The sequence below is a fragment of the Bos mutus genome, chromosome 6, assembly GCF_027580195.1.
Source record: "Bos mutus isolate GX-2022 chromosome 6, NWIPB_WYAK_1.1, whole genome shotgun sequence".
In the NCBI taxonomy this organism is placed as follows: domain Eukaryota; kingdom Metazoa; phylum Chordata; class Mammalia; order Artiodactyla; family Bovidae; genus Bos; species Bos mutus.
The window spans coordinates 40230204-40248872 of record NC_091622.1 but is presented as its reverse complement, the minus strand read 5'-3'; the positions used below and the strand labels follow the sequence as shown (position 1 = coordinate 40248872).

General features: G+C 39.4%; 1 protein-coding gene across 2 annotated transcripts in view; it reads left to right on the top strand.

Moving 5' to 3' along the window:
- Window positions 1-18669, top strand: part of KCNIP4 (potassium voltage-gated channel interacting protein 4) — a 579638-nt gene that overhangs the window by 548272 nt on the left and 12697 nt on the right. For both annotated transcript variants that reach the window (XM_005897072.3, XM_005897071.2), the window contains exons 3-4: window positions 9541-9610; window positions 17571-17641. In XM_005897072.3, coding sequence (XP_005897134.1) covers window positions 9541-9610; window positions 17571-17641 — 141 coding nt within the window. The remainder of the gene's footprint in view (window positions 1-9540; window positions 9611-17570; window positions 17642-18669) is intronic.

Genomic DNA, 18669 nt, shown 5'->3' with positions numbered 1-18669 from the left:
GCTAGCATCTATCCATTCCCATGAGAAAATCCAGGGAGAGCATTTAACACAATGTATTAACTTATCATCATCATCGCTATCATGATCACCATCATCGTGCTAATTATTATTATTACAAAAGTTTCTCACTTATTAGTGTAGATATTAGTAGTTAGTATGGATATTAGTAGTAGCAAAATAGTCATAGTTCATTTATAACAGACCTTGCCACGTGTCTCATAACACTACCTAAGGCAGCTGAGTAGGCTCAACAGGGAACACAAGGCCCCAAGGCAAGTGTCTCTTTACCAACTGACAAAATGGCATGGCAGTTACATGCTAAGAAAATCTCACTCTACATTTATCACATTATGATCATATCATTGTGAAGGGTCTAAGAAGCACTGAAGGAAACTCGCTGGTCTTAACAGATTAATGTACCAGCCAGCACAGCACCAGGAAATCCTAGCTACTTAACAGTTGATGGAGTAGTTTACTTAACCTGTCCTAAAATCTGGGACTTTTCCCAAAGCACTTTAGTGTCCAGCCACTCATATTCAGATTAAAGTGTATGTGGTAAGGAAGGAGGTGGAGAGGTCCTTGCTGAACTAAAGGCAATCATTTCTCAAAAAAGAAATTTAAAACATTTCATTTTCCCCAAATCTCACAAACTACAATTATATATGTTGTTATTCAGTCACTAACAAAGAGTCATGTCTGACTCTTTGACACCCTATGGACTGCATCACACCAGGCTTCTCTGTCCTTTACCATGTCCCAAAGTTGGTGTTTTGGGGATACCAACAAATTCATGTCCATTGAGTCAGTGATGCTATCTAACCTTCTCAGCCTCTGTTGTCCTCTTCTACTTATGCCTTCAATCTCTGCCAGCATCAGAGTCCTTTCCAATGAGTCAGTTAGGTGACCAAATATTGCAGCTTCAGCTTTAGCATTGGTTCTTCCAATATTTAGGGTTGATTTCCTTTAGAATTAACTGATTTGATCTTCTTGTTATCCAAGGGACTCTCAAGAGTTTTCTCCAGCACCGCAATTCAAAAGCATCAATTCTTCAGCATTCAGCCTTCTTCATGGTCCAACTCTCACATCCATACACGACTACTAGAAAAGTCATAGCTTTGACTATATGAACCTTTGTGTGTGTGTGTGTGTGTATATATATATATATATATTTTTAATTTTTAAAAAATTTTTAAATCAATACTGCAGTTTGGGTTGAAAGGCTTCCTTTTGCATGTGGCTCTCTCCAAAACAGCCCCCATAATGGAAGAAGATGTGGAAGCAAATAAATGTAGTGTGTCTTCCCGAAAGAAGTATTTCCATAGCTGGATCTCCAGATCCAGCTTATTTTTCAGTCCTAAAAAATTATAATCCAAAAGACAAGTTAAAGTTGCAATTAATGAAGTCAGGAAGGTGTAAGGGTGATTACACTAATCTACAAATTCCATAAAAGCCAAAATGGAACATTTAAAAATTCACTCTGTATCCTTGGTGCCCAGGAGAGTGCTCAATGCATAGAACACACTAAAGGACAATTTGTTTAAAGAGTAAACACATGTATTCCCATCTCTTTCAGAATTTTCCACAGTTTATTGTGATCCACACAGTCAAAGGCTTTGGCATAGTCAATAAAGCAGTAATAGATGTTTTTCTGGAACGCTCTTGTTTTTTCAATGATCCAGTGGATGTTGACAATTTGATCTCTGGCTCCTGTATACAGGTCAGGAAGCAACAGTTAGAACTGGACACCGAACAACAAACTGGTTCCAAATAGGAAAAGGAGTACATCAAGGCTGTATATTCTTACCCTGCTTATTTAACTTATATGCAGAGTACATCATGAGAAACGCTGGGCTGGAGGAAGCACAAGCTGGAATCAAGATTGCCAGGAGAAATATCAATAACCTCAGATATGCAGATCACACCACCCTTACGGTAGAAAGTGAAGAAAAACTAAAGAACCTCTTGATGAAAGTAAAAAAGGAGAGTGAAAAAATTGGCTTAAAGCTCAACATTCAGAAAACAAAGATCATGGCATCTGGTCCGATCACTTCATGACAAATAGATGGGAAGCAGTGGAAACAGTGGCTGACTTTATCTTTCTGGGCTCCAAAATCACTGCGGACGGTGATTGCAGCCATGAAATTAAAAGACGCTTGCTCCTTGGAAGGAAAGTTATGACCAACCTAGACAGCATATTAAAAAGCAGAGACATTACTTTGAAAACAAAGGTCTATCTAGTCAAAGCTATGGTTTTTCCAGTAGTCATGTATGGATGTGAGAGTTGGACTATAAATAAATCTGAGTGCAGAGGAATTGATGCTTTTGAACTGTGGTATTGGAGAAGACTCTTGAGGGTCCCTTGGACTGCAAGGAGATCCAACCAGTCCATCCTAAAGGAGACCAGTCCTGGGTGTTCATTGGAAGGAGTGATGCTGAGGCTGAAACTCCAATACTTTGGCCACCTGATGTGGAGAGCCGATTCATTGGAAAAGACCCTGATGCTGGGAAAGATTGAGGGCAGGAGGAGAAGGGGACAACAGAGGATGAGATGGTTGGATGGCATCACCGACACGATGGACATGGGTTTGGGTGGACTCTGGGAGTTGGTGATGGACAGGGAGGCCTGGCGTGCTGCGGTTCATGGGGTTGCAAAGAGTCGGACACGACTGAGCGACTGAACTGAACTGACTGAAACACATGTATGCCTCTGTAAAAAACTGTGTGACTCCAACAAGTTACATAATTTTCATCTCTCCAAGCTTCATTTTCATCTCTAACTAACCCTTACTTTTCAGGGTTAGTGAAAATGTTATTTAATAAAAGAGATATTGTAGGTAAGAAGGCAGTGAATGTACACTCATTAAACAGCTGTTACTGTGGTGATGTGGTCCAGCAGCCTGCCATCAAAGCATCCTTGTCTGCATGAAAATCTGTGCATCACTTTATCCCTTGGAGGATCTGGACACACACCTTGATATCCCCTAGTAATTTTCAGAATGATGATTAGATTTATGAGGAAAGCAGATTATTGTTGTTTGTTCATGGGATTTGGTGAATATCAAATCACCATATGATTCTGGTCAGCAACACCTCTCGATGTGAAACTTTCTCATAAACCAGTGGTGGTAGCACATGTGGGTACAGCCCTTCTGGAAATCAAAGTGACTGTGCATACGAAGAGCCTTAACATGGTTTAGAGCCTTAACATGGTTTAGAGCCGTAACATGGTTTAAAGCTTTTGGTCTTATGAGCCTCCTTCTGGGATTAGTCATAAAGAACCAAAGGTGGAACCACAGATGTATGCACTAGAATGTTAATTACATTACTATTCCTATGTAGTTCAAAAATGTGCTGCAATTCCCTAAATACCCAACTGTATGGTAAATGCACCAGACACATTATTATGCAGCCTTTAATAATAATGAACTGTTACAGTCAGGACATTTTTTTATGGTAAAAAGAATAAGATGCAATGCTACAGTGTTATTCTAATTTTATTATTGTTTGTTGTTCATTCACTAAGTCATGTCCAACTTCTAATTTTATATGTATAGCATATTAATATACAGTTAGATAAAGGACCAAAATATTCTTACAGTAATATAATTATAGGTGATTTTTATCTACTTTTTTTTATAGACACCATATTTTCACTACATGACCATTTGCTAATAATCAGATGAAATATCATTAGAAACTAAAATACAGAAGCCATAAAGCTTATAGAAGGTCAATAGTAACTTCTCGCCGTATAGATAAGTGAGCTTTCCTCACTTTCTCTAAAGCTGGGAACTCTTTTGCTTCTTGGTCTTATGGTGAAGAAAGCCGAATTAACAAATTCATACTTCAGTGTTTAGCCCTTACTGAACTTATTTGAAAATATCATCCTTTAAAAATGATATCAGGGGAAGTGGTCCAGTAGTTAAGAATCCACCTTCAGTGAAGGAGATGCAGGCTCAATCCCCGGTCAGGGAACTAAGATCCCACATACTGTAGAGCAAGTAAGCCCGCTCCACAACCAGAGTCTGTGAGCTGCAATCAAAGAACCTGCAAGACGCAATGAAGATCTCATGTGAAGTGACTTCAGTTCAGTTCAGGCTCTCAGTCATGTCCAAAGCTTTGCAAGCCCACAGATTGCAACACGTAATGCTTCCCTGTCCATTACCCACTCCTGGAGCTTTCTCAACCTCATGTCCTTCGAGTTGGTGATGCCATCCAACCATTTCATCCTCTGTCATCCCCTTCTCCTCCTGCCTTCAATCTTTCCCAGCATCAGGGTCTTTTCTAAGGAGTCAGTTCTTCACATCAGGTGGCCAAAGTATTGGAGTTTCAACTTCAGCATTGGTCCTTTCAGTGAATATTCAGGACTGATTTCCTTTAAGATTGATTGGTTTGATCTCCTTGCAGTCCAAAGGACTCTCAAGAGTCTTCCCCAACACCACAGTTCAACAGCACTAATTCTTTTGCACTCAGCTTTCTTTATAGTTCAGCTCTCACATCCATTCATGACTACTGGAAAAACCATAGCTTTGACTAGAAGGACCTTTGTTGGCAAAGTAATGTCTCTGCTTTTTAATATGCTGTCTAGGTTGGTCATAACTTTTCTTCCAAGGAGCAAGCGTCTTTTAATTTCATGTCTGTAGTCACCATCTTCAGTGATTTTGGAACCCAAAAAAATAAAGTGTGTCACTGTTTCCATTATTTCCCCATCTATTTGCCATGAATTGATAGGGCCGGATGCCATGATCTTCTTTTTTTGAATGTTGAGTTTTAAGCCAGCTTTTTCACTCTCCTCTTTCATTTTCAACAAGAAGCTCTTTAGTTCTTCTTTGCTTTCTGCCATAAGGGTGGTGTCATCTGCATATCTGAGATTACTGATATTTCTCCCGGCAATCTTGATTCCAGTTTATGCTTCATCCAGCCCAGCATTTCACATGATGTACTCTGCATATAAATTAAATAAGCAGGGTGACAATATACAGCCAATATACAGCCTTGACGTACACCTTTCCCAATTTTAAACCAGTCTGTTGTTCCATGTCAGGTTCCAACTGTTCCTTCTTGACCTGCATACAGATTTCTCAGGAGATGGGTCAGGTGGTCTGGTATTCCCATCTCTTTAAGAATTTTCCATAGTTTGTTGTGATCTAAACAGTCAAAGGCTTTGGCATAATCAATAAAACAGAAGTAGGTGTTTTTCCGGTTTTCTCTTGCTTTTTTGATGATCCAATGGATGTTGGCAATGTGATTTCTGGTTCTTCTGCCTTTTCTAAATCCAGCTTGAACATCTGGAAATTCTCAGTTCACATGCTGTTGAAGCCTGGCTTGGAGAATTCTGAGCATTACTTTGCTACCATGTGAGATGAGTGCAGTTGTGCAGTAGTTTGAACACGCATCCCTTAATAACTCAGATCAGTACCACCACTGCTGTTAGACAAGCAAAAATATACTGCATTCTTTTAAATTTGTTATGTATTTAGGATCTTGTTTGTTACAGCAAGAGTTAACCTGATACAGCCACATTGTTTATGGTTTACACTTAGCTGTATGCATGGGCAGGTCAAACTCTTCTTGATGGAGAGGTGGAGATACCTCTTTTGTGCAGAAATGACTCAACAAAACTGGTAAGGGAGGAGTTAGAAAATAGACCATTGTACTGCTTTGTAAGTCACTAGCATCCTGAAAAATATGATTAATCTTTTTCACCTGAAGTTAGTAAAATGTATTGCTTTCCCATAAGAACTCTTTTAAATAAATGATAGATCGTCAGTTCAGTTCAGTTCAGTCACTCAGTCGTATCCGACTCTTTGCAACCCCATGAACTGCAGCACGCCAGGCCTCCCCGTCCAACACCAACTTCCGGAGCCTTCTCAAACTTGTGTCCATTGAGTCAGTGATGCCATCCAACCATCTCATCCTCTGTCGTCCCCTTCTCCTCCTGCCCTCAATCTTTCCCAGCATCAGGGTCTTTTCAAATGAGTCAGTTCTTCACATCAGGTGGCCAAAGTACTGGAATTTCAGCTTCAACATCAGTCCCTCCAATGAACACCCAGGACTGATCTCCTTTAGGATGGACTGGTTGGGTCTCCTTGCAGTCCAAGGGACCCTCAAGAGTTTTCTCCAACACCACAGTTCAAAAGCATCAATTCTTCTGCACTCAGCTTTCTTTATAGTCCAACTCTCACATCCATACATGACTACTGGAAAAACCATAGCCGTGACTATACAGACCTTTGATGGTAAAGAAATGTCTCTGTTTTTTAATATGCTGTCTAGGTTAGTCATAACTTTCCTTCCAAGGAGTAAGTGTCTTTTAATTTCATGGCTGCAATCACCATCTGCAGTGATTTTGGACCCATAAAAATAAAGTCAGCCACTGTTTCCCCATCTATTTGCCATGAAGTGATGGAACCAGATGCCATGATCTTAGTTTTCACTCCTGGATTATTTTTATCATCTCATTTATTGTTTTTTACCTTTCTTCTTCCATCTGGATGCAGGTCTCATGAAGATAAGACATTTAACTTGTTTACGACTGCTCCCTCATTTCTTAGAAAAGTTCCTAGAATAATAGACCTACAGTATGTATGGGCTAAAGCTGTAAATTAATGTAATAAATAAAGGATGAATAAAGACCAATTAGCTTGCTGAGTCTTACCACCCTAGAACTTGGCCAGGAATTTTCAGTTGGCAGAGAAAGGATTTTGTCTGACCCAGACATATGATTAAACCACATATGGGACTGTCAATCTCTGAATTTCAATTCACATTATAAGATACATCTATCAAATGCATCTAGAGACTAAAGACAGCTGACCAGTTTACTAACTGCAGGTATCCCTTCCTTTCCCATCTTTGTCTCTTGCTAGAGTCATCTGAACTCCGAGGCAAGTGTCTGGTTTTGACCTTGCATATATTCGCCACCTGATGGCAGACAGCCCTCTATTTGCTCTCTCCTTACTATCCCCAGCAGATGGCTCAGAGATAAATAGCCAATCAATCACAATTTCCATGCATGAGAGGGTCTAACTACAAAGTGCTTATTTGCTCTTAAAATTGGTTCTGTTGCTGCCAACTAGATAAAGTCATTTAGTCAAAACTTTTGAGTAATGAACTATATACACACCATCTTCTTTCCTCTTGGAGTTGTAACTCTTGACTGTTCATTTATTTATGTACTAGTCAGGATATTCCAGAAAAAATAAAGCCAATAGATGTGTATGTATACAGAAAGTGATTTATTTAAGCAGTTGGCTCATATGATTGTGAAGGCTTAGCCAGTCCAGAATCTGACAGAAGACAGAGGGAGACAGGCTAGAGATCCAGGAACTCAGGAAGGAATTGCAGTTCAAGTTCAAAGGCAATCTGCTGTAGAATCAAGAAAAATCAGTGTTGCCTATCAAGTCCCAAGGCTGGAAAATTCTCTTTGCTCTGGAGAAATTAGCCTTTTGTTCCATTCAGGTCTTCAAATGATTAGATAAGGCCTACTCATATGCTAGAGGGTAATTGCTTTTACTCCAAATCCACCAATTTAAATGTAAATCTCATTCAAAAACACCTTTATAGAAAGATCCAGAATAATGTTTAACCAAATAACTGGGCATCATGGCCCAGACAAATTGACATATCATAAACATCATAATTTGCTTGCTTGGGTTCTTTTTTCCTAATTTGTTTCTGGCTGTCTTTCCTTTGCTGCAATTCTCTTAGGTCCTCAGGGTCATTATTTCCACAGGGCTTGTTTAATACAAAACCTTGTGACAAGCTGGAAAGGTTCAAGCTCACATCCCAGCTCTTCCACTGGATCTCTGAGTAACAGGGCACTTGACCACAGAACCTAGTTCCTCTTCAGTGAATGGAGATATCTATGTCATTATAATAATCGAATGGGAAAAATACACATTGACAAGCCTGTAACACAAGCTTCACATTGGCAACTACTATTTGAAGCTGTGTTAATGTATCAAAGATATAACCTTTCAAACAAACAAAGAAGAAAATAGAAAATTCCTCATGTGAAGCACATGACAGTTGTGAGTAACTGAGTTTTAGAAAAAGGATACATCAAGTTTATTCAGGAGGGGACAAAGAGTTAAGAGTTTTAAAGACCACAAATGATTTTTGAAGATCCCAGAAATAGCCTCAAATTTAAAGTACACAGAATATCCATGTCTAAAGTCAGGGGAATTAGCATACCTCTGATTCTCCCCCAGTGAATCCTGGAGATGCTGGTAGACCAGGGGGGTTCTCTGAGAACTGAAGTGAGGGAGCTTACAGAAAATGGGCCTGTTCCTGAAAAGCTACTCAGAAGGACCAGACAGAACTTATCTCTTCCCCATCTTCAGTATGCAGTTAGCATCCCACGTGTGGTTTGATGTCAAATTACTTTGTGATTGTCAGTCTCAACTGTTCCAGGGACCTCTCCAGTTCAGATTCCTGACCAGATTGTTTTTGAAACTGCAAAGAGTGAAAGCATTTTTTTGCCCTTACATCAGTGTCGAGTCCACTTGATTAGTCCTCACCTCGGCATAAAGGCTGATCTTATATAGCATTGGGCTTCCCTGGTGACTCAGACAGTAAAGAATCTGCCTGCAATACAGGAGACTGGATTCGATCCCTGGGTTGGGAAGACCCCCTGGAGAAGGGAATGGCTACCTATTCCAGTGTTCTTGCCTGGAAAATTCCATGGACAGAGGAGCCTGGTGGGCCACAGTCCATGGGGTCACAAAGAGATGGACTACAACTAGGCAACTAACACTTTCACTTTCACTTTGTATGACATTTTAGATTTCAGTTCCTTTTATAGAAAATTTCCATTTCAGAGGGGTACCTTTGCTCTGTGGCCCCATCAAGTCAATAATCCAACATTAGTGGCCTTCCTGTGGTCAGTATCCATCAGTCTTAAATAACTCCAACCACGGGACAAAGGTGGGAATTCATTATATTCAGGCATCCTCCTTTCACACCCTCCTCTTTAGAACTTAAAAAAAATCTTGGGGTCTTTCCTTACTCAAGTGACTTATTTCTACCTTTGTTATTATGCAGTCCGGAGCAATCTGTAGCTATTCCTGCTGGAGGCTTGTGGGGCCACCTTAGACCCAAGGGAGCACACCATTTTCACATTAAACTAAAGATGATGTGTGTCCAGCACATCTGCAGAGGACACAACATGAAGGTCCAGTCAAGACCATATCAGAAACCTCTTGCAGTGTTCTCGCTGAATGAAAAACAAATTTCCTCCTACCCATAGATAACATATACACATGTTCTTAAAAACAACCCTGTGTTTTTTAATGTGTCAGACCAGCTGTGATGTGGATACTATGCAAAGATTTTTACATCATCAACTTTTTTTCATTCTATGAGAACTGGAACAAAGAGAAGTTTATAGTGCACTTCTATTCTTTTTGTGATATGGATGGATGGATGGATAACTTTCTTGGTTCAGCTTTGCACAGTAGACAGTCCTATTTCAAAATGTGCAGAAAAATCCATTTTATGAACACTTCTCTCATATTGCTTCTCTCCCACTTCCTCTAGGAATGTCCCAGCGGGGTTGTTAATGAAGATACCTTCAAAGAGATTTACTCGCAGTTCTTTCCACAGGGAGGTAGGTACAAATGTGGACCAGTGAGCATACTTTCAACTAGAATTATGCTTGCAATCTTGAGTTTGGTTTAATCTTTCATGGCATGACTCTACATTTTTCATCTTTACATCCAAGAATTAACACACAGCATGCTGTCCATGTGATTCTCAATACATCGTAAAAGTGAGCTACTTACAAATTATCAAATATCCGAGAGTTCACTCTTCAGCTGAATACAAGTAGTATTACCGAGTGCCTGTTGCCACATCCGTCAAAGGCATGGCACTTTCTGACTATGATGGATGGGTCCTGAAAGCTGCAAAGCTTTCACATGCATTACAATGCCCAACTTTCAAAATTAGAAAGTGTAATTATCCTCAATTTTTTGGATCTGAAATCTGGGGCTTAGAGAAGCTAAATGTTTTGCTCAGGGTCATACACTCACTAAAATGGCAGATCTAGGTTAGAATCCCCTGTGGCTCAAATGGTAAAGAATCTGTCCGCAGTGCAGGAGACTTGGGTTTGACCCCTGAGTCGGGAAGATCCTCTAGAGAAGGGAATGGCTACCCACTCCAGTATTCTTGCCTGGAGAATCCTATGGACAGATGAGCCTGGTGGGCAACAGTCCATGGCACTGCAAAGCGTCAGACATGACTGAGCAGCTAACTACTACTAGGTTAGAACCCAGATATTTCTGGAGTCTTATCTAGGCTTTCTGCTGCTCCTTTCTGTTCTTCCTCTCTCTTTCAGGAACTCTTCACTATCACCCCTCCCCCCACATCTAAGAAAACCAATACCACTCTAGACATTATTTTAACTGGGAAGAAAACAAAGAGAGCATAACGACAATGTGTACATATTAGAGATGAGTGAAGAGATACATCTGCCAGTGGAACTTACATTCTCTCCTTTGATCACTCGGCAGGATGCCCAGCTCAAACTTGTCCTGCAACCTTCCATGTTTCCAGCAGTGTGTGAGGTGCTGATGATGTAAAGGGAGTGAGACTGCCCCAAAGAATGGTAGAGCCTAGTGTAGCAGATGGGCAGTGCCAGCATGAAAAATAAACGTGAAGACGGGAGTTAACAACATAATATTATGAGAACACAATGTAGGCACAATTAGACCAGCTGAACGACAGGGAGGACATAGAAAAGATTCGATCCAGATAAACCGAACCTGAGCTGAAGGAGCCACCATTCATCAGGCATCTAATACATGTCTGGCCATGGCATGTGTTACCCATCACCCTCCAACAACCCTAGCTACGATTCTCCCTTTCCCTACACGTGGAAACCAAGGTGCACAGAAATCCATCCATTTCCCAGTCATTATCTTTTTACTTCTTTACCACTTAAAAGATTCACTATCATCTGATGCCAAAATAACTGCAATGTTCTCCTAGGTAGTCCGTCTGATCCCACCCTCTTTTTTACTCCCCACCATGGTTTAGTCTCACATGAGCCAGAGTTATCCTGGTAAAATGTAGGTTGCATCACTGCTCTGCCCAGAGTCTTCCACCCATTCAGAGCAAAAGCCACAGTCACTGTCTCCTGTTCTCTCTCTGCTTCGTCCTTCACTGACCCTCCCTTTTGCTCACCTCATTCCAGCTTCCCTGGCCTGTTGCTCTTCCTCCAGCACACCAGTCCGTTTGCTGCCTCTGAGCTTTTTATTATTATCATTAAAAAACTTTTTGGCTGCACTGCCCCAGCATATAGGATCTTATTCCCCACAGGGATCAAACCCATGCCCCCTGCAGTGGAAGGGCAGAGCCCTAACCACTGGACCACCACAGAAGTCCTGCCTCTGGGCCTTTGAATTCATTTTTCTCTCTGTCTGGAATCTCTCTTCTCCCAAACATCCATCTCAATATCTCATCACCTCTGCTTTCATACAAATGCCACCTTCTCAGTGAGGCTTCCTCTGGCCACCCTGGCTTAAACCTCAACCCCTTAAACATCCCCCATGCCCTTTTCCTGCTTTAGCTTTCTCTTTAGCACTCAAGAGCATCTAATAATGTATATTTTATTTACTTTTGTTGTTGCTTACTGTCTCTTTTTCCACTAGAATATCATTTCTAAGGGAATGGAATTTTTTTGTCTGTTTTGCTCACTGCTATATCCACAGGTCATGGAACACTGAGTGACAAGTAGTGACACTAATGCTGCAAAAATGAGTGAATGTGTGGATGAGTGAATGACATCGGCCTCATCATGGGGTGACACCTGTAAAAGCCATTTTTAATGGATGCAAACTTGAATATTAATTATTTCATACAAAAACTCGATTCACTTTTGGCTTTATGTATTTCAGTAGGTTGAAGACAATTTTGTGCATGGATTATGAAAATAGAAAGTCTCCCTTAAGATGAACTTTTCAAAGAATTAAATAAAAATTCTGAGAAAACAAACAGTGACCCATTATTACATGAATTTGCATATGTCATGGATGACAACTCCCCCAGTCCATCTTGTTACTAACCACCCACAGACAGGTATTGGGTCTGATGCCAGGCTTGTAATGGGTCTATTGTCTGCATTAATAACAAATTTAGAATATCTTTTGTTTAATACATATTTCTAAATTATTAAAAACCATGGAATTTTTTAAAAGAATGATGTTTACTATAAACTGTCTGCCAATATATTTACAACCATTAATATCAAAGCCCTTAGCACAAATGGAAATCTTTTAGCTATTTTTTTATTATCTCAAATGAAAGTTATTACATACTACAAATTGGATACAACTTCACATTAAAAATGTATTTTTATCTGAAAAATAACATTTCAACATTAGAGAACATCTACTTAAGCATAATAATTAGCAAGAGAGTCTTCTTACAAAGTCCAAAGGGATTTGTGGAAAAATCACTTTTGCTCTCTTAAAAATCCTTTGAATATTCATGTTAATTGAATGCATAAATCTAAAAGCATCCGGCATTACTGAACAAAATGAAATATTTTTAAGAATGATGACTTGAAATTTTAAAAATTAATATCATGCATGCAAATTGTATCTTGCAGTGCCGCTAGAAAAGGGAAAATGTCCTAAGAAAGAATGTATTCTCTGGTGGCAGTCAAATCCCTGTTAGGACGTCCTCACACTTGTGTGAAGTCGTTTATTTAGTTTGATGGCCTGAAAGCAACAGATGTCTCTCATTAGGAGTCGTAGCAATGATGGGATCATAAATCACAATGTCTCACCATTTCCTCCAGGAAGAGACTTTGTCTTTTTGCCAGAATCTCCTGCAATTTATACTGTGTCAGGCTCTTGAGTTTTCTCTACGGCTTAGCAGGATGGTTTACCAAGCACAACTTGTTTGGAGTTTTGGATATCAGCACAGCTGAACTGAACAGAGGCTTCCTGTTTGTAGGGGATAAAGTATGTCTCCTATAAAACTAGCCAAGAGGAAACCGCATTACCTATATCATTATAGCAGTGTTTTCCAATGCCACCTACAGGGAAGCCTTAGCTTAGAAGCTCTTAAGGCATTTTTAAAGCTCATGAAACTTAGTCTCCTGGTTTACCCCTGCTTGTATTGTAGGAATTTTGCACTTACTTTGACGATATGAGGTACCTGATCAACAGTTATTGAAGGAATGAGTTTCAGTCAGAAAAATCTAAACAAATATTTATTGAACATCCACTGTGTAAGGCACTTGAGGCATTTAGATGAGTTTTATGGACATAAAGATTTAAGTACTTTTTCCCAAATAACTGCATCCACCGAATACACTTCTATTTCTAGGAATTTTCAGAGTAATTTATAGAGGACGTAGTGAGCAGAAACTACCACTCATGTAGTGAGTGAACCCGCCTTACTGCAGTCACAGTGCCGTGAATAGTATATCCAAATGCAATGAACTAATTCTGTATCTTGTGCATGAATTCAGGTGGGAGTAGGGGTGGTGGTGGGAAGAAAGAAATCAACCAGATTGACTTCAACCCACAGACCTGGAACATGATAACCAAGTGCATTTGTTCAAATATTCTGAAATATGTGTATCAGTGGCCTTTCCAATCAAGGGTTCAGTTGATATTATCACTGTGGTCTGGGTACAGTTGGGTTAAAGGTACTGGACTAAGTCAAGAGTCCTGAGTTTATGGATAGACTTTGCCAGCACCAAGATGTGTGACTTAAATAGTTTATTTCTCTGGGCCTCAGGTTGTTCATTTACCAAATGTGGAACAGAAGAATCCTCAAGTTTTCTTTCTAGTCTAACATTCTTTTTTTTATTTTTGGTGGGGGGGCTGTGCCACATGACTTCCAGGATCTTAATTTCCCCCAGGGATTGAACCCAGCCCCTCAGCAGTGAAAGCCTGAAATCCTATCCAGTGGACCACCAGGGAATTCCCTAATAATCTTTATTTATAAGAGTAAGTGTTGAAATGTCTTGATTTCATTACTGACTCTACCACTGGCTAACTAGGTGACCATAGCCACTGTACCTAACATTACCTACACCCATTTTCCACTTTTGTTAAATGTAGATAAATAGCTAAATGGTATGGAAGGTCACTTCCTAGTCTAAGGCTCCATAAATTTTGTCCCCTATCTGTGAAATTTCAACATTTAATTTTCAGTTTCACAAGTAAAACTATGAGAAACTGAACAAAGTCAGCATATGAAATTCAGTAACTGTTTTCATTGTTTGGAAAGAGTTGTGGTCAGAGGAGACATGTCAGGTCATACAGGAAGAACAAAGACCATTGTTACATATTTTGAACCCCGAACTGTACTGAAATCTAGACTCCAGAATGCCAGTTACTCATCCTTTTAGCAGATGTTTGCTGAGTATTTAAGAAGAGCATAGTCAGATGAAATCAGACTGAGATCCTTTTGTGGACAATTTCCTTTTTCTCTGCAGAATCCATTTCTATGCCCAGCAGACATTTCCAGTGCCTTAGCTCTAAAGCTAGTAGCATCATTCTCCTTTAAAAACTTTCGCTATCTCCAAATGCCTGCTGAAGAAATTCAAGCTCTGTCAGAACCTCAATACTTTTCATGACATAATGATACTAGTCTTCACTGAACATGAAGTGTTAGTTGCTCAGTTGTGTCTGACTCTGCGACCCCATGGACTGGAGCTCACCAGGCTCTTCAGTCTATGGAATTCTCCAGGCAAGAATATAAGAGTGAGTAGCTATTCCCTCCTCCAGGGAATCTTCCTGACCCAGGGATTGAATTTGGGTCTCCTGCATTACAGGTAGATTCTTTACCATCTGAGTCACCAGGAAAGCCCAGAGTTTAAAGTTCCATTAAATTAGAAGTTCAGACCCTTTCACAATAGAGATTTCATACACACACACACACACACACACACACACACACACAATAGGAACTTTTTCAAATGGAATATATTAAATCTGTAAACAAAATGATCACATTTATTTGAGGTGGTTGAAATGAGAGTGACTTGTCTCTGAAAGAATAACAATAATAACTGATATTTAGTGAACATTTAACATTTGCCTAAGACTGTTCTAAGAACTTGCATGTAGTATCTCATTTAATGTCTTCATGACGACTCTATGAAGTACACTTATCATTTTGTAGGTGAGGAAACTGAGTTACAGAGAGCTTAAACAATTTGCCATGGCCACATGATTAATAGTTGGTTGACCTGAGATTCAAATTTGGGCCATCTAAGAGATGATACCATCTCTCCACCTGGTATCTCCTATCTAGGCTGGAAAACTGGCTTCATTTCCAGGAAACTTGCCAAGATACATTTAGAGGAATAAGATGTCCTCTGAACCACATTAGGGCAAACCCTCAGAGTGTGGGTCCCATTGGTCAAGGTTTAAACTAAACAACCCCATCTAAAAAGAATGGTAATTATTATATGCCTATGTTATCTTGGTGTTTTAAATTTTAAAAAATTTCCAGTATTGTTTGTTCTGTGCCTTATATTCATGGTGAGTTCTGCTTGCTAAGGTAAAGGCATTTACCCTGACTGTATAAAGTAACAAAATATCTGCTTAATGAGCTCATTTTAAAATAGGCAAAATCCCTTTTTTTTTCTCCTGAAGATAAGTTTAGCATTCCATCTGTCAACTCATTTCTCCATAGGGCACTATATAGTTCAAGAAGTCTATGAAAATATTGCTGAGAGCAAAACATGTTCGTGAAAAAAAAAAGAAGGCTGGCAATTCTTAATAATTCTAATGGAACTTCCCAACAATCGCACTAAGTTGATTGCAATTAAAATCCTGGCTCCATACCCAAAAGGGTTTCTTCCTGCAACCTGTCAACTCTAGATGGACATCCACTCTACTTACAGTCCTTTAATGTACTACTTAGGCCCAATTGTGGTGTCTGTTTGGTTCATTGAAAACATATTAATTCATATGTTTAAAGATAAGTGGTTCCTCATATCATATTTTGGAGAAGGAAATGGCCACTCATTCCAATATTCTTTCCTGGAGAATCCCATGGACAAAGTTAAAGGAGCCTGGCAGGCTACAGTCCATGGGGTCACAAGAGTCAGACGTGACTTAGCAACTAAACCACCATATCATATTTAAAGGTAAGAGATGAAAAACAATGTCATCATTATTTTGAGAAATTGAGTGTACCGTTTACCTCATGAAATACATGGCCTTCAAGAGAGTTAACCAGCGGGGTGAAGCATTCAGGAAAAATAATGCCTACAAAAGCCATGGATGCCTGCAAGCTAGGAGAGGAGTCTGCACGACTTCTGACCTCCTTTATCTGGAGAGAGAAATTCTCCACTGCTTCTATGACTTAGTCTCTTGACAGCCTTCAAAAAGCAATTCATAAAGTAAAGGCGAACAGAAGTTTTGTTAAATCCCAATAAAAATAAAGGATAAAAGTTATAAAATAGAAATAGATGAGATTTTAAACAGAAGATAAAAGGCTAGAGCCAATGATCTAAAAGGTTACTATTTTTTAATATAAAAAAAGGTTAAGATAAAAGGCTAAAACCCATGAGATGAAACATTTAAAATAATCACACAAATTTGATCAAGGGTCAAGCACAGAGGGACTTAAAAATGAAAACTGCACTAAGGAAAGAAAACAATAAGAAATATATATATATATAACACATTTCAAGTAAAAGGCAGAAAGTTCAGAGATTACGGAGACGAAGGAAAAAAGGGAAGAGGAAGGAAAAAAACTAGAGGGAAATAACATATAGAAGCAAACTCAGAGGAAGTGTTGGATTTCAGAGAACTTCAGTGTCCTTTAAGCAGCATCTTGCGACCCCAGGACAAGCAGTCTGCCATTGCCCAGAGCCTCGATCCCACCCAGGACCCAGGCAAAGCAGGAGCACCCCACTGCTTGCACCTGGGAAGCTTTAGGACCACACAATCCATTTCAACATAGCCACAGAAGCTTCCCAAATCACTCCTGTTTCCACTTCATCAGGCAACCTTACTGGCTCTGGGCTAGCATGGTGTTTTGGTCAGAAGTGCTTAAGTGATGTTCCACTCTACTGCTAATGGACTGTGTAGTTTCGGGCAAGTTTTTCAACTTCTCTGAATCCCAGTATCCCTATCTGGGTTGTAAAATGATGAACTAATAATTACACCACCAATAATAGCAATTCATCTGTGTCTCATTATTAGTATGTTATTATTTCACTTCTTTTAGAGATAGTCCCTGCCAAGCACTAATCAATTTCTAGATTTGACTTGCTTAAGCCTCACACCCACCTAAGGTAACATTACTCATCCCAGTGTCAGTAGCATCATCCAAGACTCCCGTGTATTCAGAGAAATTCCATCCAGAAACTTAGAGATGCTTCTGTCACCAATGGTCTCTGTAGGTAATTCATGCCTCTGAACCTCAAATTACAACCCTCTACTGAGAGAGGATGGGCAGCTGGGAAGAAAGCAAAGAAACCACAAGTCAAAGTATATTCTCCTGAGTAGAAGAGGCTTGGACATGCTATCTAAATATTTTGTAGAATATTGAAATGCTAACTTATCATTATTTTATTTCCAACATTTCAGACTCTACAACATATGCGCATTTTCTGTTCAATGCATTCGATACGGACCACAATGGAGCTGTAAGTTTTGAGGTAAGTCTTAAGTTTCTTGTGTGTGTGTGTGTGTGTGTTTTTAAATAATGCTTTGACTTTGGATACACTGAAAGGGATTTAGTGCTGTTAGGGTGAAAATTTGAGTTTGGTGGTATAATTTTTGGGGCTTTTTGAGCCTTTTATTCCATTATTATTGTTGTATTAAGAATACTCAACAAGAGTGGACATCTTTGTCTTGCTCCTAATACCGAGAGAAAGTTTTCCATTTTCTCCACTGAGTGTGATGTTAGCTGTGGCCTTTTCATATATCGCCTTTATTATGTTGAGGTACTGTCCTTCTATTCCCAGTTTGTTGGCAGTATACATCTTGAAAGGGTATTGAACTTGTCAAATGCTTTTTATGCATCTATTGTGATGATCATAAGATTTGTATCCTTAATTCTGTCAATGTGGAATATTATATTACTTGATTTTCATGTATTGATTCACCTTTCCATCCCCGGGGATAAATTCTACTTTGTCATGGAGTATAATCATTGTAATGTGCTCTTGGATTTGGTTCGCTAGTGTTTTGTTGAGGACTTTTGCATCTGTGCGTATCAGGAATATTGGCCTGTAATTTTCTTGTGATTTTTTTGTCTGGTTTTGGCACCAGGTAAGGCTGGCCTAATTTGGAAGTGTTTCTTCCACATCAATTTTTTGGAACAGTTAGTTCTGTAAATATTTGGCAGAATTCACCAGTGAAGCCATCTGCTACTAGGCTTGTCTCTTTTGGGAGGTCTGTGATTACTGAATCAATTTCCTAGTTGTAGATCTGTTCATACTTTCTGTTTCTTCATGATTAGTCTTGGTAAGCTATCTAGGAATTTTATTAAAAGCTCTTAAATATCCTTTTATTTAAAAACTGGTAATCTAGTAAGTATATGTTTCTGGAAGTTCTGTGAGCTGTAATACTGTGAGCTGAGTAATAGCAAATTACTTGAACCCAAGTAAAGGTTTGTTGGAAACTCCAATCTGTAGCCCATTGGTCAGAAGCATGGGTGACAACCTATTCTTGCAGTAGCATC